Source organism: Danio aesculapii, chromosome 10 (assembly GCF_903798145.1).
Source record: "Danio aesculapii chromosome 10, fDanAes4.1, whole genome shotgun sequence".
NCBI classification, from domain to species: Eukaryota; Metazoa; Chordata; class Actinopteri; order Cypriniformes; family Danionidae; genus Danio; species Danio aesculapii.
In genome coordinates, this window is record NC_079444.1 from 35,215,321 (window position 1) to 35,242,639 (window position 27,319).

At 34.6% G+C, this 27,319-nt stretch overlaps 1 protein-coding gene across 1 annotated transcript; it reads left to right on the forward strand.

Annotated features, from left to right (window-relative positions):
* On the forward strand, window positions 1-26,572 carry zdhhc20a (zinc finger DHHC-type palmitoyltransferase 20a). Its single transcript, XM_056467576.1, has 13 exons — window positions 1-118; window positions 5,071-5,097; window positions 5,307-5,401; window positions 7,676-7,796; window positions 8,579-8,648; window positions 10,337-10,369; window positions 10,452-10,572; window positions 15,417-15,549; window positions 18,611-18,737; window positions 21,041-21,124; window positions 21,949-22,049; window positions 22,487-22,534; window positions 25,238-26,572. Exons 1-12 carry the CDS (start codon window positions 1-3, stop codon window positions 22,528-22,530), a joined length of 1,074 nt encoding a protein of 357 aa, XP_056323551.1. The 3' UTR covers window positions 22,531-22,534; window positions 25,238-26,572.
* The last annotated feature ends 747 nt before the right edge of the window (window positions 26,573-27,319 follow it).

Consider the following 27,319-nt stretch of genomic DNA (forward strand, 5'->3'; position numbering starts at 1 on the left):
ATGGCGCCCTCTCATGCGGTAAGATGCTGTCAGCGGGGTTTATCCTGGATACCTGTGATTTTCATCAACCTGGTCGTTTGCTGGTCCTACTACGCGTACGTGGTGGAGCTCTGCATCTGTAAGTGGCGACTTTTATCGACTTGATAAAAATAAAAAGTTGCTGGTTAGTTGTTACAGCGGTTTGGGCAGGAAGTGACAGTAACTGACTGGTACCATATAATGTGTTGTGTGTATCGAAATTGAGCTCGCTTTCTTAAATTTAGTTTTTAATATGTGTGTGATTTTTATGTGGATATTTTTGTGGACTGTTTAATTAATGTATGTTTGTCTGCACTGTGTAGTGTTCATTGAAGCGTTAAGCCCAGCTGTTAAACTGATTTGAGATGCTTGATACTTAATGAGAAGATTTGACAACAGGACTTAACGTTACTGAAAGAGACGAGAGTGTTTTATTCATTTTTAATAACTCGTGTCTCGCTTCGAACAGTTTAGAAAGCGAGGTTTGCCCTTCAGGAAGTTTTCTGACTTGTACAGTGTTTTGTTTTTCATGAATCAGATGGGAATATGACCTGCCAATTGACATTAGTGACTTAAAGGGCTAGTTCACCCGAAAATGTTTATTTACTGTCCGTCGTGAGGTTTAAAACTTTCTGACTTTCTTATTTTTGTTAAACACAAAAGAAGATACTTTAAAGAATGCGAAAAGCATGTAACCATTGTTTGAAGGAGAAATATGGAAGCATGTAACCATTGAATTTCATAGTATGAAGTACTATGGTAGTCTGGAAGTATGAAATACTATGGAAGTCAATGGTTAAAGTAGGGCTGAGCGCTTTGGCCTAATGATTAAATGATTGATTAATTGAAGATTTTAACTCGATTACAATTAATGAACGATTATTTTATTTATTTATTTATTTTATGTTTTGCCCTCATAGTTCACTGACAAGTTTTGTACTGTAAATATGCTCACATATTACAAGTGAGAGATTTCTGAATATAGGGTGCATTACTTGATTTTCTAACCACTTTATCTATTTATGATAATTTAATGAACATCAACAACTATGAAAACGCACATAAAAAAATAAATAATAAAAAAAAACACATTGCCTAAAACGTGGCTCTCTGTGTCGCCCACCTTCATCATCGCTACCAAACTGACCAATCATAAAGCTTGTGCTATGTGCTGTTGTGACATGTAGTTACACTTTTTGAGAGGTGCGCGGGTATGCAAAGGCTGTGCCAAACAGTACATGTGTGTTTGGCTGAAGTATAATATAAGTATAATATAATAAATATAAATCATAATACAGTAAGTATAAATTAGCCCTAACAAAGTGAGGTCACGTGACTCCATACATGATAGGGAAAGTAATAGATAAAATTGACCTGGAAAAATTAGATCGATTAGTTTTCAATGTCGATTTCTATTACTTTTCGATTAATCGCCCAGCCCCATGTTACAGGATTCGATATTTCTTCAAAATATCCTATTTTTTTATGTAGAAGAAAGAAATTCAGTTTTAAAGTGCATGGTGTGTAAATGATGTCAGAGTTTCCATGTTTGGTTGAACTGTTCAATAGTGTGAAATGTTTTTCAAAAAAAAATATGTCAAATGTCTTATAGTTATCATATTTGCAAGTAAGTTCATTTGTAGATAAAATGTCTTATATGGGACTGCTCATGATGAGTTTTTAAAAAGTCACACTGAATAATGTTAAAGACAGGGTGTATGCGGAGTCTTAAAGTATTAAAAGTTGATAAATCAGTGTAGAGAAATGTAAGGCCATTAAAAAGTATTAAGGTCTTAAATGCTATTTTGCAAGGTATTAAATTTTATATCATTTTTGATTATGTAATGTATGGTTGTTAGCTTACGTTTGTCTGAATTAAATCTGTGAATATCAGGATGCGGTGTAGTTTATGAAATCAATGAATTCCTGCTAGATTTGACATCACGCTGCTTTGTTTACTGCAGTAATCAAGGCAACACTATTATCTCTGCACTTCTATAGGTGCCAACCTGCAGGATTAGCTAGATTTAATAGATTTTTATTCAGTATATGAATGATGTTTTAGATTAGTTTCTTACATTAATATTTAGTAAACATACTGTAAGTTAAAATCTCGCCAGTGTTTCTGATTGAAACCTAAAAAGGTTATAAGGTCTTCAAATGTATGTAAAGAGTCTAAAAAAATGTCTTAAAGGTATTTAATTTCAGTCTCTGATTCCTGTATATACTCTTTAAGAGATAAATCAAAACATTAACGTTAACATAACGTTAACATAACGTTAAGGTGATCAGATATTTATTTCTTACATATGAAGTGTGAGAATTTAATGACTGAAAGCATCTGTTCTGTGAAGTTTTTTTTTTTTTTATTTTCAGCTGTTGTTAACCACTTCACAGTGAACTCCACTAAACTCTCTGTAGATCCACCCAGTTATTACTTTCCCATCTGAGTCTAAAAATACTTCATTGTGTGTTCCGGGTTCATTTATTACCCTAGTAAACGCTGTAAGTTCTTCCTTATTGATACACCCCCCCCCCCCCCTTCTGTTTGCTATAAAAGTTTGTGGAGTGTTTCAGAAATATGATGGCCCTATAACAGGGACAGAAATTATATATCTTGTCTTTTGAATCAATCACTAAAATTTAACCAACTTATGTAATCAATTGGGGGCAGCACTGTGGCTCAGTGGGTAGCACAATCGCCTCACAGCAAGAAGTTTGCTGGTTCGAGCTTCAGCTGGGTCATTTGGCGTTTCTGTGTGGAGTTTGCTTGTTCTTCCCATGTTGGTGTGGGTTTCCTCGGGGTGCTCCGGTTTCCCCGACAAGTCCAAAGACATGCGCTAAAATGGGTAGACTAAATTGTCTGTAGTGTATGTCTGGGAATGGGAGTGTATTGATCCGCTGTGTAAAACATATGCTGGATAAGTTGGCAGTTCATTCCACTGTGGCGACCCCTGATTAATAAAGGGACTAAGCCGAAAAGAAAATGAATGAATTAATTAATGTAATCAATTGGGGGTGGCATGTTGGCTCAGTGGTTAGCAATGTTGTCTCACAGCAAAATAGTTGCTGGTTCGAGTCCCGGCTGGGTCAGTTGGCATTTCTGTGTGGAGTTTGCATGTTCCCCTCGTGTTTATGTGAATTTCCTCTGGGTGCTCCGGTTTCCCCCACAGTCCAAAGTTGTGCGCTATAGGTGAATTGGATGAACTAAATTGTCCCTGTTCTGGGTTGCAGATGGAAGGATATCTGCTGTGTAAAACATATGCCGGAATAGTTGGTGGTTCATTCCGCTGTGATGAACCCCTGAATCTGCTATATTAGGGACTAAGCCGAAGGAGAATGAATTGATGTAATCAATCGGATAACTGAACTGTTGACAATAGTAACAACAGAACAAATTATTTTAAACTTTATAATTGAAATGTATAGAAGTAGTTTCTTACAGGAAAGGACTCCCATACTGTGACAAAATTGTTGATTTTTAACTATATTTAACTATGTTAATAGTCATTATTAATGTCAATTAATATAGTTCATATAATGACACATTGTAATCTGGCTATACAAAAAAACATGTTAGTCCAGGACAATAGTGTGAGATATGCAAAAACTCCTGTTGCAATCACTTCAGTTAGAATGCGTATCTTGAATTTTAATTTTCATGTTTAACTTTAATCATGACAGCCATAACAGCTTGAACTTGATCGGATCAACTCTAGGATTTTGTCAAAGTTGAAGTCATTTTCATCAATTAAATGCAAATAGCCAAAACATCTGTTTAATTTGTGCTGTTATAAAAATAATAAAAACTTTCTCAAACTTCTCAAAATATTCTCAAACTTTTAGTAGTAAAAAAATCATAGATGGATAAATTGTAAAAACAATTCATAATAATATCCCATTCGTTATTGTTAATTAACAAATATATAAGTAATATATTCATTCGTTCATTTATTCATTCATTTTCTTTTCGGCTTAGTCACTATTAATCCAGGGTCACCACTAGGGCTGTGCGATTTTTAGGGAAAATATCTAATTGTGAATTATTATTATTACTATTATTATTACTTTTATTATTATTCTTATTATTTTTTTGACAGATATTGCAATTTTTATTTTAATTTGTGATTTTAAATTTGTAGTCAAATTTGTTTAGTCAGTTGTTTCTTTGATTTATAAATTTGCCTATTTATGTTTCTGAAGAGGCAGACGCCATCATCCCACTCGTTCGTTGTTTGTTTTTTATTGTGGATAGTTCGGTTGCGCAATTCTGATTGGGCAGAACGAAAGTGTGCTCACTCAGTTGGCTAGTAAGACTGTCAGACACAGACGGCAGTCACGCATTTGATTTTATTGGGGGAAATTATATAATACAATTATATAATACATTTATTCAAATCGCATATCATAGCTAATTGCAATATTTCAAATCGTGATTGCGATTCAATTTCGGTTAATCACACAGCGCTAGTCGCCACAGCGGAATGAACCGCCAACAAATCCAACATATGTTTTTATGCAGTGTACATGGGGAAAACATGCAAACTCCACGCAGAAAATGCCAACCAACTCAGATAGGGCTCGAACAAGTGACCTTCTTTCTGTGAGGCGATTGTGCTACCCACTGCGCCATCGTAGTTCTTAATTCTAAATATTTCATAAGACTCATTCACACCAACAATGATACCTGCCATGATAACTCTATTAGTAGTCTACCATTCTTATAAATTTGTAGAACTGTGTCTTTTTCATTATTGTTACTGTCTAGTTCTCATCTTGGTGTGAAACAGTCACAGATTTCACTGACTGTGCCGCCAAGATTTTCATCTGTCAGTCACTTGTTGAGTCGTCATGACAACTGGGGTCTTCCACCCGTGATGGACACAGATGGCAGTACCAGTCGCCCGGCGCGCTGGCATTACTGAGCTTCCCTAGTGGAAGCTGGAAGAGAGAGAATTAGCAGTATCTCAGCACTCAGCAGATGGCTTTGTGAAATGGGCCAGTTGTTCATGATGGGATTGCTGATTGCCCTTTGCTTCTTTCTCCCTGCAGACACAATCCCGAACGTGGACGAGCAAGGTAAGAGGAACGCCAGTTAAAGCAAGCACACAATATTGCAAAAGCAGTTGACAAACTTCTGTTGGCTAATCTGGCCTCCTGCTGTTTTTGGTCACATGTTTTATCACACCAGAATAAACAAAAAAAATCCCGTTTGGGTTATGAAGTAACAGCTTTTATTACATGCGTGTTATAAACTGACTATGATTTGTTGTTTGTTTTTCTTGCAGTTATTTATCTGGTAGTCTTTCATGCTTTTTTCTTCATGTTCATGTGGTCCTACTGGAAGACCATCAGTTCCAAGCCTACCAACCCCTCAAAAGAGGTACTGTCTTGGTTTGCTTTGTCTCTTTGATGCCTTATTTATTGTCTAGGTTTGCCTCAGGAGTCAGATCATGCATTGGAGATCAAACAATGACTCAACAGAATAGCAAATTTGGGGGCAGATTTATCCAACAGTGCACATTATTTGTGTGTGCATCCCCTAAAAGTGCTGATGGCAGTGGAAAGTTTTGCAAAATATTTTTTGACAATTAAAGAATACAGATAAAGCAACCCATTTTCATAATGAACAAATATCATAATTACGTTTTCATAATGTCCAATCACTTTCAAAGCTATATCGTTTTAGTAAATCCTGACAGTTCCTGCCAAAATAGGGGAAGTTTGGCAGAAGCTGTTAGCAAATCTGGCTCTTAATGTTTAATGTCATAACTTTGCATGTTCGGTTGCTGGTGTTTGAGAATAAGGGCAACTTATCTGCCAAGTTTAACTTCAGTCAATCTAATTTATCACAGATATTTCATAAAAAAATACGAAAAAAATATGTAAATGAAAAACCTAAATAAGGGACTGTGTGTAAGAGTTCTCATTAGGCGTGTAACACATCACAAATCTTACGATTTGGATCACATTGTGTAAAGTACCAGGAGCTTCATTTGATTGCAGTTCCACCCCTGAGGTCACTTGGAATTTTTGGTTCTTTTTCTGAACTTGACCTTTGAAGTTTAACTTGAACTTGAGAGAACTTCAGCATTTCATCTAAATATCTTAATTTGTGTTCTGAAGATAAACAAAGGTCTCAATAGACTGGAAAAGCATATAATAACAAGTATTTTTGGGTGAACTAACCCTTTAACTGCTTTTTATTGCTAGTGTTTTAACAGCTTGTAATGAAAAAAAAAAACAAGACCTTGCATAACTTTCTAGGTTTTCTGTACGAGCTTGTTTTTTTAATTTATTTGTTTTTATTGGTTTTAATGAACATACAAACAAAAACAAAAAAGACAAGGATATCAGTAGACACATGATTAGCAGCAAAAATATAAAAAAATAAAATAAAAATACAAGAATCATAATAAACAAATAAAGTTCTGCTGTGATTGAGTAAAGTCACACGTATTATGAAAATACATCTGAGGAGTCAGAGGATAATTAGAGGCATCCATATTTTTTAAAAGACACCACCTTTTGTTTCTTTAGTATGTATATTGTTCCAAGAACATTGTTTCATTCAAGAGTTGTATAAACAGTTCAAATGTTGGAGGCCTTTGCTGGTTCCACATGAGCAAAATGCATTTTTTGCTAGATAGGAAATGATGCCTAGTATCTTTATAGAAATAGGATCAAGCATCTTGTTCAGTTCTGTACCAAAGAGGTATAGTGTTGGTGTGTTGTCCAATGGAATTTGCAAAGCTTTGGCTGTAAAATCCTGTGCTGCATTCCAGAAAAAAATTAGCTTTTTGCATTCCCAAAAACATGCATGATTTATCCTGAATAGGTTTTACATCTGTGACACCTGGATGATACATTGGGGTACATTTTTGCAAAATGGGGTCAGATACATCCTATGCATAAATTTATAATTTTGTTCAACTATTTTGTTCTTGAAAAGAGGGATGAGAGTAGTCTGGCATATAGTTTCCCACTAAAATATATTGTAAGTTAGAAATATTGCTGTGAAAACCAAATGTAACATAGAATGCTTAAGTTGCTTACTGAAAAACAGAGCTAAATATTCTGTTAAGAAGAAAACCTAATAAAAATGACAAAAGCACACATTACTGAATCTTTCATATGAAAACTGACAATATAAGAATAAAAATTAATAATACTGAAATGACCTTCCAGTGCTCAGTATCAGGTTTGTCTTCAAATTAGTTTTTCATGCTGTATAAATTTTCAGGTCTCCTCTGGGTCATGGTGGATCAAAATGTTTCACTGTCATGTGTACACTTTTAGCTATATGCTAAGTAATGTTCCTCACATCTGGAGGAGCAGCAGTCTTTAAACTCTGTCGACTCTGTAGTTTTAGTACCACAGAATGTAATGACAGAGAAGAAAGAGGAAGAAAGGAAAGAATTGATGTTTTTGCGTTTTTAACTGCCTGTGGGATGAGAGGCGGGGTTTAGAAGTTAGCACATATGTTTAAACGCACACACAGAGCTGACTTAGACTATTCTTAGGCATGGCTTATAAATATGACCGCTAAAATGATCAGTTTGAGTAATATTAAGATTTCTTGACTTTGGTTGCATAGGGTATTTATTTAGATTCTCACACACATCATCTCCGGCTGACATCCTGTTGTCTCTCTTAGTTCTGTCTCCCTAAGGCTGAGAAAGAGCTGTATGAGAAAGAGGAGAGACCAGAGGCCCAGCAGGACATCCTGAAGAGAGTGGCCAGAGAATTACCTATATATACATTCACAGGATCTGGGGGTACGGTTAAAAACAACACTATAGATATCTCTGTCGATTTCTTTAAAATGTTGTATAGTTAATGAATGTTTGGAGATCTTTTGTATACAGTTGAAGTCAGAATTATTAGCCTTCCTAAATTATTAGCCCCCCTGTATATTTTTCCCCAGTTTCTGTTTAATGGAAAGAAGAATTTTCAACACATTTCTAAACATAATAATTTTAATAATTGATTTGTTGTATCTTTGCCATAATCACAGTACATAATATTTAAATACATTTTTTTAAAAGACTAATATAGGGCTAATAATTTTGTCTTGAACTGTGTACTGTATGTTCATGTCATCATAAATGGATTAACATGATCAACAAACAGTACCCTCACTTGATTCATGGTTTAATGTGTTGTGTTTGCAGACTTTTGTTTTAAATTACTGTTGCTTCTCTATCAGATGAACCATTAGAGATTGACATCAACAAGGCGTTTTCACCCACAGATCTTTCTTTTTTACCAGTCTAGAAATGGTTGTGTGTGTGAGAATTCCAGCAGATCTGCAGTTTCTGACCAGATATGTTCATAGTCATTTAATAGACTTTGTTTCTTTTCTGATGCTCAGTTTGAATTTGAGCAGATCTTTCTAACCACTTCATCATGTTTAAATGCGTTGAGTTGCTGGCATTAACCGATTGGAGATTTGTGTTAACAAGCACTTGAACTGTAGCTAATAAAGTGGCTGGTGGGAATATTAAGTGTACTAGTGAAATAATGATCAGTATTCTGAAACTAATTTCTCTTTTCTCAGCTATACGCTACTGTGACCGTTGCCAATTGATCAAACCGGACAGATGTCATCACTGCTCGACCTGCGACAAGTAAGTCCATTCAGAAAACATGGATATCTTGTTTTAAGGCCCATTCACACAAAGTACGATAGCTATAAAGATAACATTGGAGTTTTAAAAATCAATCTGAATGTTAATCAACATCTGAGCTCAAACCACAGCTATAACGACAATGAAGATGTAGAGAAACAATATAGTTGGGATCACTTTTGAGTGAATGTGTGTGTGTTTATTTATGCATGCATGTAGTATATGTAACCTATATGTGTGTGTCTGTGTGTGCATCTATTATATGCAATACATTTTGAAATTGCACTACTTTAAGAGAGAGTAATTTTTTGTAAATCTCATTCAGGTGGTAATAAAACATATATGTGATAAAATGCTTTTGTGCAAAAGCTTGGTTCTTTATATTCATACAGTGTGGGAAATAAGTATTGAACATGTCACCATATTTCATATTTTCATAAGATGCTGTTGACTTGAAATTTTCACCAGATGTTGGTAACAACAAAACAAATCTGTATAAGCAAAGTTTACAAATTATGTTATGCATAATAAAATGAAATGACTCAGGGAAAATGTACACGTGAAGAAAGGGAGGTGTAGAAAGGCAGTGAAAGCCCAGACAGCAGCTAAAATCTCTCAGAAGTTCTTCAGCAACCCTCTGGGCTTCCTCATTGTAAATGAATATTAGCTGCTTCAGTCCAACATCTACAAAATCAAGAGAATGAAGATGAAACCAGGGTGGACGTTTCAGCAAGACAATAGTCCAAAACACAGCCAAGGAAACTTTCAGAGAAAGAAAAACCAGCTGTAGAATGGCCCAGCCAATCACCTGACTTGAATCTAATAGAAAATACAAATTAAAGATCAGATTTGATTGACGAGACCCACAGAACCATCAAGACTTTTACACTCTGTTGAAGTCTGTGAAAAAGTAAGTAAGTAAGTAAGTAAGTAAGTAAGTAAGTAAGCAAGCAAGCAAGCAAGCAAGAATATATATATATATATACACACACAAACATATACACATTCATTCATTCATTCATTCATTCTTATGTTTGTATTGTTTGGGTTTTTACCAACACCTGGTTCACTTTCATGTCAACATCCCCTTTATTATTTCCAGGAAAAAAACATGATGTGTTGAATACTTATTTCCCCAACTGTATATTATGCTGATATATTCCTAGCAGAAAATATTAGCACAAAAGGTCTGTCAAATTTAGGCGAAAATTAACAAAAATGCTGGCGGTTGCTGGCAACTTTGTTTAAAAACAAACAAACAAACATGTTAGCATAATATTAAAGATAATGACTGTCTAGGAAACGATAATAAAATACATAGAAGTTATGTAAGCCAGCCTGGCAAATAACTAAATATAAAAGTACCTTAGGTATCCAGTGCTAGTTTTGCTTTTGCTTCATTTGAAAATCGTTTGTTTTTATTCCACTAAATTTGCTATGATCGTTAAATGTGTTAGATTAGATTGATGCTTTTTTAAAATAAAGATTACATTAGCTGGATTCACTGGTTATAGATACTGTACTGAGAACATCTGCTGGTTACAGTAATGGTGAAAAGCATAAGCTAAAAATAAACTGATTATTATTGTTTGCCAGTGTGGATGCAAATACATTTAAAGTTATCGTGCTTTGTGCAGTCTTTTACATTTGCGCAATATTTATATTTTGATCATTTTTATTTTTTCTAGATGTGTCTTAAAAATGGATCACCACTGTCCATGGTAGGGGCACTCAAATGACTGGATCTGTGATTTATGAGCTTTTGCTACTATGCAGATTGTGAGTCTTAGCTTTGTCTTTCAGGGTCAATAACTGTGTTGGATTCTCTAACTACAAGTTCTTTGTGCTGTTTCTGGCCTACTCTATGCTGTACTGCGTCTATATCGCCGCCACAGTTTTGCAGTACTTTATCAAGTTCTGGACAGTAAGTGCACACATTCACACACAGACATCTGATTCCTCTCATCTCCCACACTTCTCACTTCTCACCTCCTGTTATTTCCAAGCAACAACCTCAGCCTGTCTTTCCATCTGTCTGTTTTTGTCTGCATTAAAAATTAATTGCAGATAGGCTGAACAGTATTGTGGAGGATGCTGTACGGTCATGGGGTTTATTTTCTGATGCTAATTACAGTCTGTTAATTAAAAATGATTTAGCTTAATACATCCTACTTTAACAAATGGCTATATGAGAAAAATCTTGATTTGAGTTTTAATGATATTATTAGGCAAAAACAAAATAGCAAAATGATAGAAATGTTAAACAAGCTGATATAGACTTTTTTGTCTAATAAAGTGTATTAATCTTTTCATTAAGCAGCAATTGGGAATTTTTTTTTAAATAATATTAATTTTGACTTTACCTGTGTATATATACAGTACCTGACTAAAGTCTTGTCTTCGATCCCAGTTATAAGAGCAACAAATAATAACTTGACTTCTAGTTGATCATTTGGAAAACTGGCAGAATGTAGATTTTTCTGATGAATCATCTGTTGAACTGCATCCCAATCATCACAAATACTGCAGAAGACCTACTGGAGCCCACATGGACCCAAGATTCTTATGAAGTCAGTCTAGGGGTTACATTCAATATGGGGACGCGCGAGAGATCTGCAGAGTGCATGGAAACATCAATAACCTGAGGTGTCAAGACATTTGTGCTGCCCATTACATTACAAACCACAGGAGAGGGCAAATTCTTCAGCAGGATAGTGCTCCTTCTCATACTTCAGCCTCCACATCAAAGTTCCTGTAAGGAAAAAAGCTCAAGTTGCTCCAGTATTGGCCAGCCCAGTCACCAGACATGAACATTATTGAGCATGTCTGGGGTAAGATGGAGGCATTGAAGATGAATACAAACAATCTTGATGAACTCTGGGAGTCCTGCAAGAAGGCTTTCTTTGCCATTCCAGATGACTTTCAATAAGACGATTAATAAGTTATTCGAGTCAGTGCAGAGATGTATGGATGCAGTCCTCCAAGCTCATGGGAGTCAATCACAATATTAATTCTTCACTGCACCATGACTTTATATTCTATACTGGACATTATTTCTGTTTAGTGACAAGACTTCTGTCTAATCAAAGTCAATCCATCTGTTCAAATTAAATAATAAAAAATCAAGGCATGATGTTTTATTTTGGTGAAATAAGAGTAATCTAAAGGCCTTTGCCTTTCATATAAGCCACTTCTTATAACAAATGATCAACTAGAAGTCAAGTTATTATTTGTTGGTCTTAAAACTTGCATAGGCGACAAGACTTTTGTCAAATAGTGTAGTATTTAATCAACTCTATGACATTGTTCATACATAAATACAGTGAAAGTATTTTCTAGTGCTTTCTTTTATTCTATAGCTAAATTTAAGTAAAATGTTAATATTTATTTTATTTATTTTAAGGTCTGATAATATTTCTTACAATAAAAAATGTCATATTTATCCCTGAAAATGGAGGTTGATTAAAGTAACATTGTTAAAACATGAGTATTTTTTCTTAATTCTTTTTTGTTTTATTTTTTTTTGTAAATAATTATTTTTTGTAAAATATATTTAAATGCATAATGTTGTATGCTGAAAAATGCTCCTTGAGCACCAAATTAAACATATTTCAGAAGGATCGTTAGATTAACAAGGCAAGTTAGATTTATTAGGCAAGCCATTGCACAACAGTGGCTTATTCTGTAGTGCCCAAAGACAAAATTAAATAAAGACAATTCTCTTGATGAAGCTGCAAAGGATTTTCTTCAGTAAAATTGTTAATTAATTGTATCTCTGACTCCTGGAGCCGGTTGCACCAGCACTGCGTAAGTTAAAACGCAGCCTAGTTGTGATTTAAAGGGACACTAAGTTACAACTTACACATTACTAAATATTTTTGTGTTGCACCACTGATCTTAGTTTAAGCGTAATGCTACGTTCCAGCTAAATATTTATGGTAGCTTCCGGCCATGTATAACGGCAGAAAAGAGACGGCGGCGAGATTAGTTTACATTGAGGAGCTCACGATAATAATGAAGAATCTCCCTCTACTCACAGCCATAATTTCCTCCCAAATCTCGCTTTTTTTTTTTTTTTTTTTTTTGGTTTATGAAAGAAGAGTTTAACTTTCTGTCAAGGTGTATTTTGTGTTAATTGTATCCATCAATTAAAACGAGAATTTCTTCATGACTGAGTGTTTCTTCCCGCTCTTTTCTCTTTCAAATGTAGGATATAACGTGTATTTCGCATGCATTAACGGCTCGTGATGCAGATGTGTGCGTTGTCTGTGATTAGTGACTGACTGTAATTTAATGAGCTATAAAAATGTCATTTGTCATCTAATTTTTATTGGGCAGTGTTATATACCTGCATTAGTGGCAGAATTTTAAAGCAGTTTAACGATTTAAATGCTTTTTATTGGATCTTACATCATTCACTGCAACTACGCATGACTTTACGGAAAGCTTGCGACCTACTAACCATTGTTTGCCTTAAGAACATGTGGTGCAACTGAAGTGAAAAAAATTGTTACAAATTAGCTAGTAGTTACTAAGTCCCTAGTGTGGACTTTACATTTCAGTTTAAGAAAGAATTTATGATCAGCTGGTGCAACCCTACCCTGCTCTTTGTCCATCTTGTCAGGTCTTTGGGTGTAACTGTTATTCCCCTAATAGTTTAATGGTGGAGTAAGCATAGGCACTTAAGCGCTTTATGACATTTTTGAACAATCAACCAATCTGAAAAAAAATCTTAATAATATTGAATAATACTGACTTTTTATTGTTATTGTTATTAAAAACTGCTTTCATTCAACAAAAAAAAACTTTCTACAGATGAAAAATTATAAAAGAAATACTTTGAAACATTTCTTTGCTCCATTAAACATTAGTTTGGAAAAATTTGTAAAAGAATAAATATTACAAAGGCTAATAATTTTGCCTTGAGCTGTATGTAAAAAAAAATGTGCTGAGCAAAAGTTAATTACAATTAATGCCATCCAAAATAGAAAAGTGTGTTTTAACATAATATATGTGTGTGTACTGTGAATATTTACTTTGTGACAAAATAGTTTTGTGTCTATGTATGTGTGCATCTCATATACACCATATTATGATAAAACAACTCTTAATTACGATTAATGCCATCCAAATAGAAAAGTGTGTTTTAACATAATATATGTGTGTGTACTGTGAATATTTACTTTGTGACAAAATAGTTTTGTGTCTATGTATGTGTGCATCTCATATACACATACATATATTATGTGAAAAAAAATCTTATTTTGGATGTGATTAAATTTTGTTTAACTTTTTTGTTTTGATAAGCACCAGCGTAGCAATATATATATTTAATCTTTATTTATGAAGGTTAAAACATTTTAGTATTTGCCACGAGGAATTTAGTCTGCATGCCAGTTCTTGAGACACAGAAAAACAGAAGGAACGAAGTGTGTCTGCTTCTAACATTCTGTCTGTTTTTAACACCTTGTCTGAAGCTTTGCAGACGGAGGGCTATTGAGCACTGCCCCGAGGTAAACCACTCACGCTTGCTTTGCACTCTTGCCATTGGTTTGTTGCTGCACTGTTGACTCATTTTGCTTTGCATGCTGTCTCTGAAGAAACAAACAGCTGTGTTGAAATAAAGAGTTTAGTATATTAAATGAACACAGACGCTTTTAGAGGCACAACAGTAGGTTTTTACCAGAAATGATGCGTGTGTTAATGCAGTTAGATGAACAGGTTCATTCAGCTCTGAAAGCTCTTTATTTGTAAAATGCATGTTGTTGTTGTTGTTGTTGTTGTTGTTTTTCAGTCATTTTAACATATTTTAGGTTGTGCATTGCAGCATTAGCAATTACCAATAATATTAACCATAAGCTTAAACAAGGTTTTTTGTTTCAAGCAAACAGAAAGAGTGTCCATTCCACTGCTGATCCTAGTGGTGCAGAAATGACACAGTTCACCTTCAGATAATCAGTCAATCCCATTTATGTGGACTGTCTTATAAAAAACTAATGCCTAGCAGATGGTCAAGTAAGCTTGAACATTCCGTTTTAGTGAAATAAAATGCTGATCTACACAATCCCAGGGTTCCCACGGGTCCTTGAAATCCTCGAAAGACAACATTTAAAGGCTCTGGGAAATATACATGCATGGATACAGGTTCTTGAAAGTGTGTGAATTTTTTATGCAAGAAAAAATCCATTTTATTCCCTCTGGTCTGGACACTTTGGCCCCTGCATATACTAGTTGATTTACATCAGTTACATGGATTTACATGTTACGCTGTTTCCTGCATGAGGTATTTTGTGTTGTACATTGCCAAGACTTTCACATGCCTACTTTTGATAATCTATTGCAAATAAGTAAGCTGAATAATGAAGCAAGAAAAACATTAAAAGCATATTCATATCTTAACTTACATGAGCCTATAACCTCTTTTTAAGTAAATCCTAGCAGAATTTAATATCAGAATATTTATAATACAGTGTAGGATCTACTGAGAAGTGTAATATAATATCTGAGAAGTGCAATATAATATCAGATTTAGATTTGTCATATGGCCAAAGTCTATTGTGTTTGACAGGAAAACTGTAACAATATATCATACAAGCGGAACACACTGTGATCTTGCTTTGCTGTCACACAATTATGTCTGTAAATTTGAGGGCATTTGAACTATAAACTCCTTAAAATGTTCTTGTATTTGAAGTTAACCAAGGTATGGGAAGTCTGCACTGGGATGTTTGATGAATGAGTGAATTTTTATTTTTTTCTGCATGACAGAATCAGCTGCCCGACACTCATGCAAAGTTCCATGTGTTGTTCCTGTTCTTCGTGGCAGCCATGTTCTTCATCAGTATCCTGTCACTCTTCAGTTACCACCTGTGGCTTGTGGGGAAAAACAGAACCACTATAGGTAATATCTGCTGCTTGTTCTGTTTCTCCTCCTGATACAACAATTTTTTGTTACATTTAATTAATCTCCGAACATTGAAATGATGATTTCTTGATGCTTCTGCTTGATCATTTGTTCATTTCCTCCTCATACCTGTTCTTCAGTTTCCATCTTCCTTTCTCTCTTTTCTTAATCTTCTCCTTTTCCTCTGCTCCTATGTATAATCTACTGTTTGCTTTTCAAAACAGCCACAAATACAGTGTGTGAATCAAAATTATTACTTTTTCTTTTATGCAAAAAAACCATTAGAATATTAAAGGTGCAGTATGTAAGTTTGACACCCAGTGGTTCAACTAGGCATTGCATTCCTGGATCAAAACAAATGCAAGCGCAGGTTGCCAGATTGTGGGCCAACAGGAGTGAGTCTGGCGATCGAGCCTAAAGGCTGATATAAATTGTGTTCTAAATAAAAGCAACGGCACACGATAGAAGGAATATTTTCATATTAAAACGAGTTTTTGTTCTAATCAACACCTCGAATTGATACAGTTGAAGTCAGAATTATTAGCCCCCCTTTGATTTATTTTTTATTTTTTTTATATTTTCTAATTGATGTTTAACAGAGCAAGGAAATGTTCACAGTATGTCTAATAATATTTTTTTTCTGAAGAAAGTCTTTGTTTTATTTCGGCTAGACTAAAAGCAGTTTTAATTTTTTTTTTAAAACAATTTTAAGGTTAAAATTATAAGCCCCTTTGAGCTCTTTTTTTCAGATAGTCTACAAAACAAACCATCATTATACAGTAGCTTGCCTAATTACTCTATCCTGCCTAATTAACCTAGTTAAGCCTTTAAATGTCACTGTAAGCTGTGTAGAAGTGTCTTGAAAAATATCTAGTCAAATATTATTTACTGTCATCATGGCAAAGATGAAATAAATCAGTTATTAGAAATGAGTTATTAAAACTATTATGTTTAGAAATGTGTTGAGCAAATCTGCTCTCCGTTAAACAGAATTTGGGGGGAAAAATTAACAGGAGGGCTAATAATTCAGGGAGGCTCACCTCAGGTACACCTCATGTGCTTTATTCAGTGTTAAATGCTTTGTTTGAATGTCATTTTACACGACATGTATTGCCATACTACTGAAAGCAGCAGCAGGTAGTTCACCTCAGATCTTGAAAATAAAATTAACCGTTTGAAATTGAACTTTAGAACTGTGACTCAAAGAGGTTTAATATGTACTAATTAGAGTATAAATCTTAACATTTCTTGAGTGAGTGCATATTCTGTGCTTCTGAATGGCTGTATTTACATTTCTGTCATGTTTCGTCTGGTGCAAACAGCCCAATTGCTTACTGCTGCAAATCTCATCAATTAACGTGTTGTTAGGACATGCGGTTACAATGTAACCTGCTCACCTAATGGTTAATTTCATATTTATATTATTTTTTTAATTAATAACCTAATGTGAGGTCTCATTTCGGTCCACCGGAGGTCGCAGATTTTGGTCACAGATGCATGCTTTGAGAGCCGTTCTGACTGAATAAATGAATGAAATACTCTGTTTTCCAACAAAGCAACCCGGGGTGCTGAAATATGATTGGTTAAACTGCCGTTGGGTGGATTAAAAGAACAAAAACTTAGACAGACGTTCCTGAATATAAACAGAATATCTGACTTCAGCATTGTTTTTCAGATAAACAAGAATATTCACTTAGCATGTTTCTGAAATATCTGCAAACATATTGTGGTGTTTTTATGCTTTAGAAGAGTCAAAAACTTACAAACAGCACCTTTAAGTAAAGATCATGTTCCATGAAGATATTTTGTACATTTTCTACTGTAAATATATCAAAACCTTCTTTTTGATTAGTGATGTGAATTGCTAAGCACTTTATTCAGACAAACTTAAAGGTGATTTTTTTTTTTTTTTTTTTTTTTTTTTTCAACCTATATATTTTTTTAAATTCAAGATTTCGAAATGCTGTATCTCGGGCAGATATTTTCCTGTCCTAACAAGGTATACACCAATGGAAAGCGAACGTATTCATTTATTTATTATGAATAAGTCCCAATTTAAAAAAAGTAACTTATGTTTTATTAGAAAATTAGTTTTCTTTCATGTCATGATATCATTTTCCCTTGCATCTTTTTAAAATGTATGTTTCACTGAATAATAATGTACATCTGCATTGTTTCTTCAAAGACAGGGAACAAATACCTTTAAAAAGACCTTAAAAAGACTGGACCACATACCCAGTCTTCTGTTGCACTTATATATTTTTGGTAATGGCTTAATATGCATTGTATGTTAAAATTATTCATTTTTCATTTATGCCCAAAATTATTATACTATTAAGTAAATGAAAATTGTACAAATTTTCATTTGTAATATGCATAGCTAAAGAACTTAACATTTAGAATCTTCTCTCAAAAAAAAGGGGAAAATGTGTATATATTTATATAATTTTTTATTTTTTTTTAATCTCTCAGATTCCAGATTTTCACATATTGTACATGTATGTGTCTCTGACAAATATTCGACACGGCTAACAAACCAAACATTAATGCAAAGCTTATTTTCATGTTATGTCAACCTAAATATCTGAAAATAGACTGGTTTTGTGGTCCAGGGTCGAATATGGTATTTATGATCAAATCTAAAAGGTACAATATCAACCAGCCATTCATTCTTCAGGAAATGTGTCTAATAAATAAAAATCATTACAATTTTAAGCTCTGATTACTTCCTCCCACAATTCCAGTTCAGGTTTATATTCCTTTTCCCTTTTAGTCCTTGCATCTGTTAGTTCTATACTGTGACCTATTTTTCTTCATCGTCTCTTACTGAGGGAAAATGCAGTCACATGTTCAGACAACTAACAACAATTTGCAGATAGAAGTCAAATGCAGAGGAATGTGACGGAGGATTGTGGGTGTGTTTATGAACCATTTTTAGGTCAGACTTCAAGACCACTTCAATGTGTGCCCTACAAAAACAAAAACATCCCAAAGTTTGATGAAAAGTTGTTGTGTAGAGCATGAGCAGACCTCATTTGAATCTCATCTTTCTGTTCAGAGGCGTTCAGGGCACCGGTGTTCAGAAATGGCCCAGATAAGAATGGCTTCACGTTGGGTTTCCGCAAGAACATCACCCAGGTGTTCGGAGACCAGAAGAAGTATTGGTGCTTGCCCATTTTCAGCAGGTACAAGACTCATTTATCAAGCAGCGTTTGGGGTTTGAAACGTTAAAAAAGGCTGTATGGAGAATCCAGAAACACTTGTTCGTAGTGACACCAGTGGCCATTCACTGAACTGCAGCGGCAACTTTCTCTCGTTTTCCATTAAAACAAACAAAATAATCTTGTCAAAGTGAAAAGTATAACATTTTGCTCACCCCATTGACAGATTATTTTGCTTGTTTTTAAGAAAACACACTTAATTTTGGCATTATTTCTGAAAACAAGATAATATTTTTATTTTAGATCTAGAATATGCATTTCTGCTCATGTTTGCGTTCGTGCACACATAACGCAGGAAAAATTAAATGCCATTCAGTGCCTCAACAACTTTGCGCTTATAAAAAAAATTGTGACATTTATTTTTATTTGAGTAGAAGTAAAAAGGAGTTAGAAATACCCTTGCAGAATTATACTTGTATTGATTATCTAGATGAAAATATATGCTGCACTCTCTTTCCTCTCAACAACAAATCTCAAAGACACAAGAAAATGACAGTGGTGATAAAACCAGCCAGTTCAAAGTATAATTTAATAGTAGACTATATTTGGAAGATTATATTTTATAACTATCATTTCTATCTCTTCTCTTGGCATGACATATTGCCATTACAGTACAGAATTGTCTTTTGCATTATTCTCAAAGTAATCATGAATGGAAGAGTACATGTTATGTCCTTTTTATTTTTCTGGAAAAAGCATCTTTCACATACTTATTTACAAACTATTTCCATCCTCCTACTTGTGTGCATTTTAGAAAATTGCATTAAAAGGCTTAGTGGAATCGCCAAGATGTGCATACATTTTGAAAAAGCACTTATTTATTATAGGTATAGGTTTTACCATGAATATAGCCAATGTTGCTCGTATGGCTGTAAAATAAAAAATGTCGCAGAAATTCCACTTTAATTTTTGATATTTGGCACCATTTTATCAGGAAGTGAGTTTTTTGTTGTTGTTTTTTTACTCATTGGATGGAAACGGTGCTTTATCCGCAAATGTTTTATGTGATCAGGGTATCCGCAGGGTTTTAAGAAGTCTTAATGTCTTAAATCTCAAAAAGCTAAATTTTAGGAATTAAAGTCTTAAATCTACTGAAGTGTTGTGTTGTAGGTCTTACATTTTTTTAAACAGGTCTTAACTTTCCTTTGTTCATGTGTTGCTGGGCGTTAACACTCATACAATCACCAACAATCCCAATCTCAATAAAAAGTTTAAACTCTATTTAACATGATGTTTTAATTACTTTCCTTACAGTAACATTTGTTTAATAGTTCTCCATTTATGTACTGCTGAGGAAACTGACCTGATCTTATCTTAACCTGACCTGACCTGATCTTATCTTAACCTGACCTGATCTTATTTTTTATTATTAAATTTGTTACTGTATTATTAAATGTATTAAATTGTAATCATTTTTTTGACGGGGCAAGAGAAATATTTTCCAACAGGGATATTTGAAAAAATTCCATTACCCCTGTACAAGTCTAACATTTCATTTATAATGGTTTTAAAAAGTCCTACATTTAACTGGGTGAAACCTGCAGAAAGTGATATTCTTGTTTTTATAATTATTCCAATCATCATGTTTGGATGGTAACATAGTTACAGACAAACAATGAAGTTTTCTCCTTACAAGTTGTCCACACACTGGCAAATAAAAAAAGTGATTAATCCTTAAAGATTCGAACATACAGCCTTTTGAATGATGTGCATTATAGAATCATTAATTAAAATGGTTAAAATTAACTAAAAATGTTGTTGTCATACTTAAAGATTGTAAGATTTACACTACACTGCAATTAATGTTTTTCTTACTTTTGTTAAGTTGTCTTGTTTCTAGTCCAACTGTCAAAAAATTCCTAAACCAAGAAGCATTTTCTAGACAAGCAAAAATATTGTCTTGTTTTCAGAAAAAATATGCCAAAACGAAGTGTGTTTTTCATTAAAACAAGCAAGATGATCTTATGTCAAGGTGAAAAGATTATTTTGCTTCTCCTATTGGCAGATTATCTTGCTTGTTTTAAGGAAACTCTCTTAATTTTGGCGTATTATTTCTGAAAACAAGACAATATTTTTTGCTTGTCTAGAAAATGCTTCTTGATTTAAGAATTTGTAGATATTTGGATTAGAAACCAGACTAAAACTCCCTAAGGAAGAAAAGCATTTTTTTTTTCAAGTGTAGTCTCATAATAAGCTTCTGTGCTGTTTTTGAGGTTAAGTTATAGGAGCTCAAGTCATCTTTTCCCTCTCTCTTTCTCTCTCTATAGTTTGGGTGATGGTTACACCTTTCCTACCCGCCTAGTCACTGTTGACGCGGAGCATGGCAACATTGAACATCAAACCATTAAATGGTAATTACAGACTCATTCGTTAACAATAACACTACTCACTTGATTGACAGTATAAATCTGCACTCTATCATGCCCATTTAGTTACATGCATTCTCTATTTAACCGCACACACACACACACACACACACACACACACACACACACACACACACACACACACACCCCAGAGATCTGATGGACCCTTTTCACAAGACTGTTATGATGCGTTTAACGGTCATCAGCATCTTAAAGCCTTAAAAGTTTTTAATATTTAGCTTTTTAAAAAAACAAGTGAACATTTATATGCTTTTATGTATGTATTATATAATATTTGCATCAGATTACAAAAAACAAACACCTTGCACCAGCGGTAATTTGTTATGCAGCATCTATGGGGCAGGACAGTACATTTGACATTGTTCTCTCCTCTGGCTGCCGTTTTCAGTTTCACGCTATTGTTTTCCTTTTTCTTAGGTCTTGATAACACCATCGTGGAGTTTTTCGTTTATTATTTCAGCAAATAGGATTGTAAAAAAAAAAAAAAAGATTTGTTGTACTCTCCCCTTCACTCCATGTTCACCCAAATATCACGACTTCTGCTGCTGAGAAACCTAGAAATGTGAAAAGGGTGCATAACGCTACTCTGCACTCCATCATTTCCCTTTAGACCATTTAGTTTCATGCATTCTCTATTTAATACCACACACACACCAGAGGTCTGATTTCCAGGAAACCTTGTCCTCTGTTAATAGTATAATGCAGTTGGGCTGAGGTTTATTCTGGGACAGTGAAACCCTGATGTGTAAGTGTTTGTGACTGACACACAATGCTGCTTCTGGTAACAGCACTGTTGATGGACAGACTAACGCCAGACCTTTGAGTGAGTCTCAGAATCATCTGCTCTGCAGTGATGAGGGCCAGAAGGACAGCAGCATGGCCGCCATTGGTATGTCAACTGTTTACATCCTCAATATCACTACAGGTGTAGGGAAAACTAATTTAAATTAGCTGTAAAACTGTGATGTTTAAAAATGTTGAGAAAACACTTGGAAATTATTTTAGAATAATAGAATAATAATAAAAAAAAATTGTGAGAGATTTCATTGGACAAGTCTGAGTCCCCTGAAGAAAATGGAAAATTCTGTCACATTTATTCACCATCCTCCTGTTTCTGAACCTGTATGAGTTTTTCTTCTGTTGAACACTAAAGAAGACATTATGAGAAATGTTGAACATCCAAACAGTTGACTATTGACTTCAGCAGTAGCATGGTATGGAAGTCAATGGTGAGCGATCAATCTGGAAATGAAGGATTCCCACATCATCTTCTCAAGTAGGAAAATATCTGTTCATGAAACTGATCCGTCTTGGTTTGTCTTTCAGAGGTGTGTCAGCCTGTTTGTGTGACCTTGGAGAATGAGTCCTAATCAGGTGAGACTTTTTGAAAATTCTTTACTTACTATATTGTATGTGTTGTTCTAATAATAAAAAAATGCCACACCAAATATAGTGAAAATAATGTTGGAACCACATTCAGAACAATATTGTTCAACTGATGTATGAGAATATTGAATATTATCATCAGTCGCTGTGAACGCTAATATAGTTATCATCCTTCATGTGAGTAGACCTTAACTTGGATTAAGAGATATTTTAGTGTTTTCTACATGGGTGTTTCACCTGTTTTGTTTTTTTGTTTTTTTTGTATATTTTGTTCATACAGATTTAAGCTGTGGTCACACTAGAGCTTCAGCATGCCAAATTCTGTCAGACAAGATTAAAGAACACTGATGAATGTTAGATTTCTGTACAGAGAGGTCATGTTTTGATCTTCTCTTTATTTCTGTAGTCAAAAACACCATTTTAGGCCTTAAAGTCTTAAATTCACTGAAATATTTTCTTGTAGGTCTACAATCATTTTAAACGGGTCTTTATTTTCCTTTATGTAAAGCTACCCAATCTATGTGCAATCACCAACAACACCTCTCAAGAAGACTTATCAAATCTATTCATAACTAATATAATAGCTGTAGTCTGTTGTGCATACACTTAGTTTTAACAAGTTTTGTTGAGCAAAACTGTATATATTCAACTGTGGTTTGCTTGTTTTGACACATTATTTAAAATATGTGGCTAAGAAATAAATAGATATTTTTTCTGCTGGGCCTTTAAGTAAAATCCTTAGCGTCTAGCCCTATGTAAGTCTGAAATTCTATTCTTTATGGTCTTAAATTTGACTTTGTGAAACCTGCAGAAACCCAGTGATGCAAATCCGCGGGTTTGAGTTCACCAAATGTAAATGTTGGGATGTGAAACTTGTTGCACAAGCTTGACTTTCTGGTCTGCTGCAAGTCTGCTTGGCAAAAAGTGCAGCGTAACTTTGGCTATATTCAAATGTTATCACTTATATCACGGCTTCTTCCTTACAACTGTGCAGGAAAGCAAGTGAATAAGGCATATAATGTAGGATTCTCCATTCAATAAACCGTGTGCCACATTGAGCGCTCCTGTGAAAGAGCATGAGGAAGGAAAGGTTGTGATGAAATAAGAATGCAACTGGCAGTAAGAGATGCATTTGTTGCTTCTTAACTGACCACTTGTGCTCAGATTCCTGAAAACACTTTAATACTAGGAGACCGAAAGGGATACTTGAGTTCATTTTAAATGTTCAGTAGAACTCTTTTATTTCTATTTGGTTTGTTGTTTTCAGAACTGAAAGGACATACAGAACAGTGTTTCATGCTTTTGTAAAGTGTTGGATGCTTTGTACACTACCTGACAAGTCTTGTCCCCGATCCAAGTTTTAGGAACAGCAAATAATAACGACAAATAAAAATGACTTCTAGCTGATCATTTGGTATCAGAAGTGGCTTATATGAAAGGCAAAGGCCTCTAGATTATGCTTATTTTACTAAAATAAAACATTGTGCCTTGATTTTACATGATTTGATTAGGACAGTAAGGTCTGACTTTGCTTAGACAAAAGTGTTGTTACTTAACAAAAATAATGTACAGTATAGAAGATAATATCCATTCTTTTTCCACTGTACCATGACTTTGTGTTTGACTCCCATGAGCTTGGAGGACTGGATCCATACATCTCTGCAATGACTCAAATCACTTATTAATAAAGTCATCTGGAATGGCAAAGAAAGCGTTCTTGCAGGACTCCCAGAGTATATCAAGACTCTTTGAATTCATCTTCAATGCCTCCTCCTTCATCTTACCCCAGACATGCTCAATAATGTTCATGTCTGATGACCGGGATGGCCAATCCTGGAGCACCTTGACCTTCTTTAATTTCAGGATCTTTGATGTGGGGGCTGAAGTATGAGGAGCGCTATCCTGCTGAAGAATTTGCCCTCTCCTGTGGTTTGTAATGTAATGGGCAGCACAAATATCTTGATACCTCAGGCTGTTGATGTTGCCATCCACTCTGCAGATCTCTCGCACACCCCCATACTGAATGTAACCCCAAACCATGATTTTTCCTTCACCAAACTTGACTGATTTCAGAGAATCTTGGGTCCATGTGGGCTCCAGTAGGTCTTCTGCAGTATTTGTGATGATTGAGATGCAGTTCAATAGATGATTCATCAGAAACATCTACCTTTTGCTACTTTTCCAAATGATCAACTAGAAGTCAAGTTATTATTTATTGCTCTAACTGGGATCGAAGACAGGACTTTTATCATATAGTGTACGGTTAAGCAGACTTTTCATTTGTTTTAAAGAGATATTCTCTGCGGAGACTTTTATTTTTTGGCTTTAAGTATGAGGTTTCCGTCTCAGTTGTTGAGTTTTTAAGTTTTTTTTTTGTTGGTTGAGGGAAAACTTGCTTTTTATGTCAGTAGGAGAAACATCATTTCAAAGTGTTGATTGTTTTTGAGGATTAATTAAGGGTGTTGACTGATTTTAAATCTGATAAAAGCATGGAAGATCTATTAACTTTGAAATTATCCGGTGTTTTTGAGGGGTTTCTGATGGAAATGTAGTGTTTTCTTTCTAATAGGTTGATGAATGTATAGTTATGAAATGAATTAATTATGTTTTTTCAAAATTCAAAGTATGTTCAGTAGATGAAACCTTGTTTATTTCAACTTCAAGTGTTTGTTTTTCTCTATCTCCTTACAGGACTTTTCAGTGGCACCGGGACATTTTTCCTCTCTTCAGGATATACTGTTGTCCTATAAGACCTCACGTGGAAGACCGCAGAGCCCTCAGATACAATGCCTTAAGGTTAGCATTAGCATTATCTCCAGGAAAGACCAGCGCTCTGGTGGATGTTTATGTATCCGCACAGACTCTTAAGCTCTTCACACCAAACGGATCTTTATGACACCATTTCTCCATCTGTATTTGTTTGACCAAAATACCCTAAGATGACCTTCAAGTTTGATTCTTAGTCCTAAATACAATGGTTAATCTCGGGGACTGCTTTATTTATATAGGCCAAAAAGTCAGCCTGGCGTTTTTACCCAAGATGCACTTTCGTGTGGAATGATTTTGCAGATGTTTACGGATCTAAATTAACACGTGCGAGTGCAATGCAGTATTTGATCAGAATGTGTTCATTCACTACAGCAGCATCACCTCAACTAATACTGTAGATTATTTAGTAGGTGTTTTCTAAGTGTTAATTCTGAAGGAAGTGCAATGAGGTGTTTAATACTTTAGATAATTACAAAACTGGAACTCTATATAGTGTTTAATAGCTACCTTTCTTTTAATATATATACAACTATACCCATTAATTCACACTAAGGTTTTTTGTTTTAGCTCATGCCCATCAGCATTATACTATCAGCTTTGTGCCTTCAGTTCAGGGTTAGGATCTGCAGCAGATGGTGTGAATCATGATGTTAAAGGGAAAGTTCACTCAAAAATAGGGTTGGGTATCGTTAGAATTTCATCAATGGCGATTCCACTTATTGATTCCTAGTTTTTATTTCATTGTAAAACATAAAATAAAATATAAAGTCATTTAGGCCCTGTTCACAAGGGAATTCACGTTAGTTTTAATCAGTCTGATCACTAATGGACAAACACTTTACAGTGAGGTTGTAATAGATAATGTTAGTTAATGCATTCACTAACATGAACAAACAATGAAGGAAACATTTATTACAGTGTTTGGTCATGTTTGTTAACCTTTGTTAATGCAAATGAAGTTGTTCATCTTAACTCGCAGTGCATAAACTAATGTCGACAAGCATGAATTTGGGTTTTAATAACGCATTAGTACACGTTAAACTATGATTAAAAAATGCTGAACGTGTGTTATTCATTATTAGCTGATGTTAGTAAATAATGAAGCCTGAAGTGTGACCAATGGGCAAAGAAGACACACTATATAGGCGACTGATGCAACATTTATATTTTACATGAAAAAAAATCTTAATTAGCATTTGCAGATCAATGAAACACACTTCATCAATAAGCTAGCCTACTTTATGCATTAAATAATGAAATTATAGATAACTGATTTCCTTTCTTTCCTATCAGACATGTATACTTCGTTTTAATGGGTGTATGCTTTAATTTTTATACAAATTAACATATTTTAGCACATCAAAAGTCATTAAATTTGGTATATTTGATTGAAAACATTATGCTAAGAATCAGGAATTGATCACACACACAAAAAAATGCCATGCAACACCATCATGCCATGTTCTTGAGGTTAAATTTGCGTCTGTGAATGCTGCTTTGAATAGAGTAAATTGATTAAAACAGATGAATTACTATACACATGAAATAAAACATTCACAAAGCTGTATCTCATAAGAAAACACTCATTTAGGGGCGCTGCGTGGCTTTCAGTTTGAGTAGAATGAAGCAGATTTTAAGAAATCTGTAAAATGGCAGGAGAATTTTGCAAAAGAAAAAGATGAAACCTATCGAGACCGTATTAAAGAACATTCTACTTCATACATTTGTTTGACTAATACAAAATCAAAGATTATGAATGATGGAGTGTAATTCTGCCTCTCCTCGTGCTTCAGCAGTGGTCCTGCTGTTTATGAATGAGGAGGTGGAGGGAATGCGCTGTTAAGTTTCACCTCAGGGTTTGAACAGAAGTGTAACTGCTCGGCTACATGCTCAAATGCTAAACTAAAATGCACAACACTTATTGGTTGCACCCGGGATGCACAACGTGGTGCAGTCTTTTAATTCGATGTTTGTGGACCAACCGCAGATGCTTTGTCACGTTTT

Bases quoted from the DNA above. Each gene is read 5' to 3' on its own strand.
- zdhhc20a (XM_056467576.1), top strand. From the start codon at position 1: ATGGCGCCCTCTCATGCGGTAAGATGCTGTCAGCGGGGTTTATCCTGG. The intron at 119-5,070 runs GTAAGTGGCGAC...TTCTCCCTGCAG, and splicing joins CGTGGTGGAGCTCTGCATCT to ACACAATCCCGAACGTGGAC. The intron at 5,402-7,675 runs GTACTGTCTTGG...TGTCTCTCTTAG, and splicing joins CTACCAACCCCTCAAAAGAG to TTCTGTCTCCCTAAGGCTGA.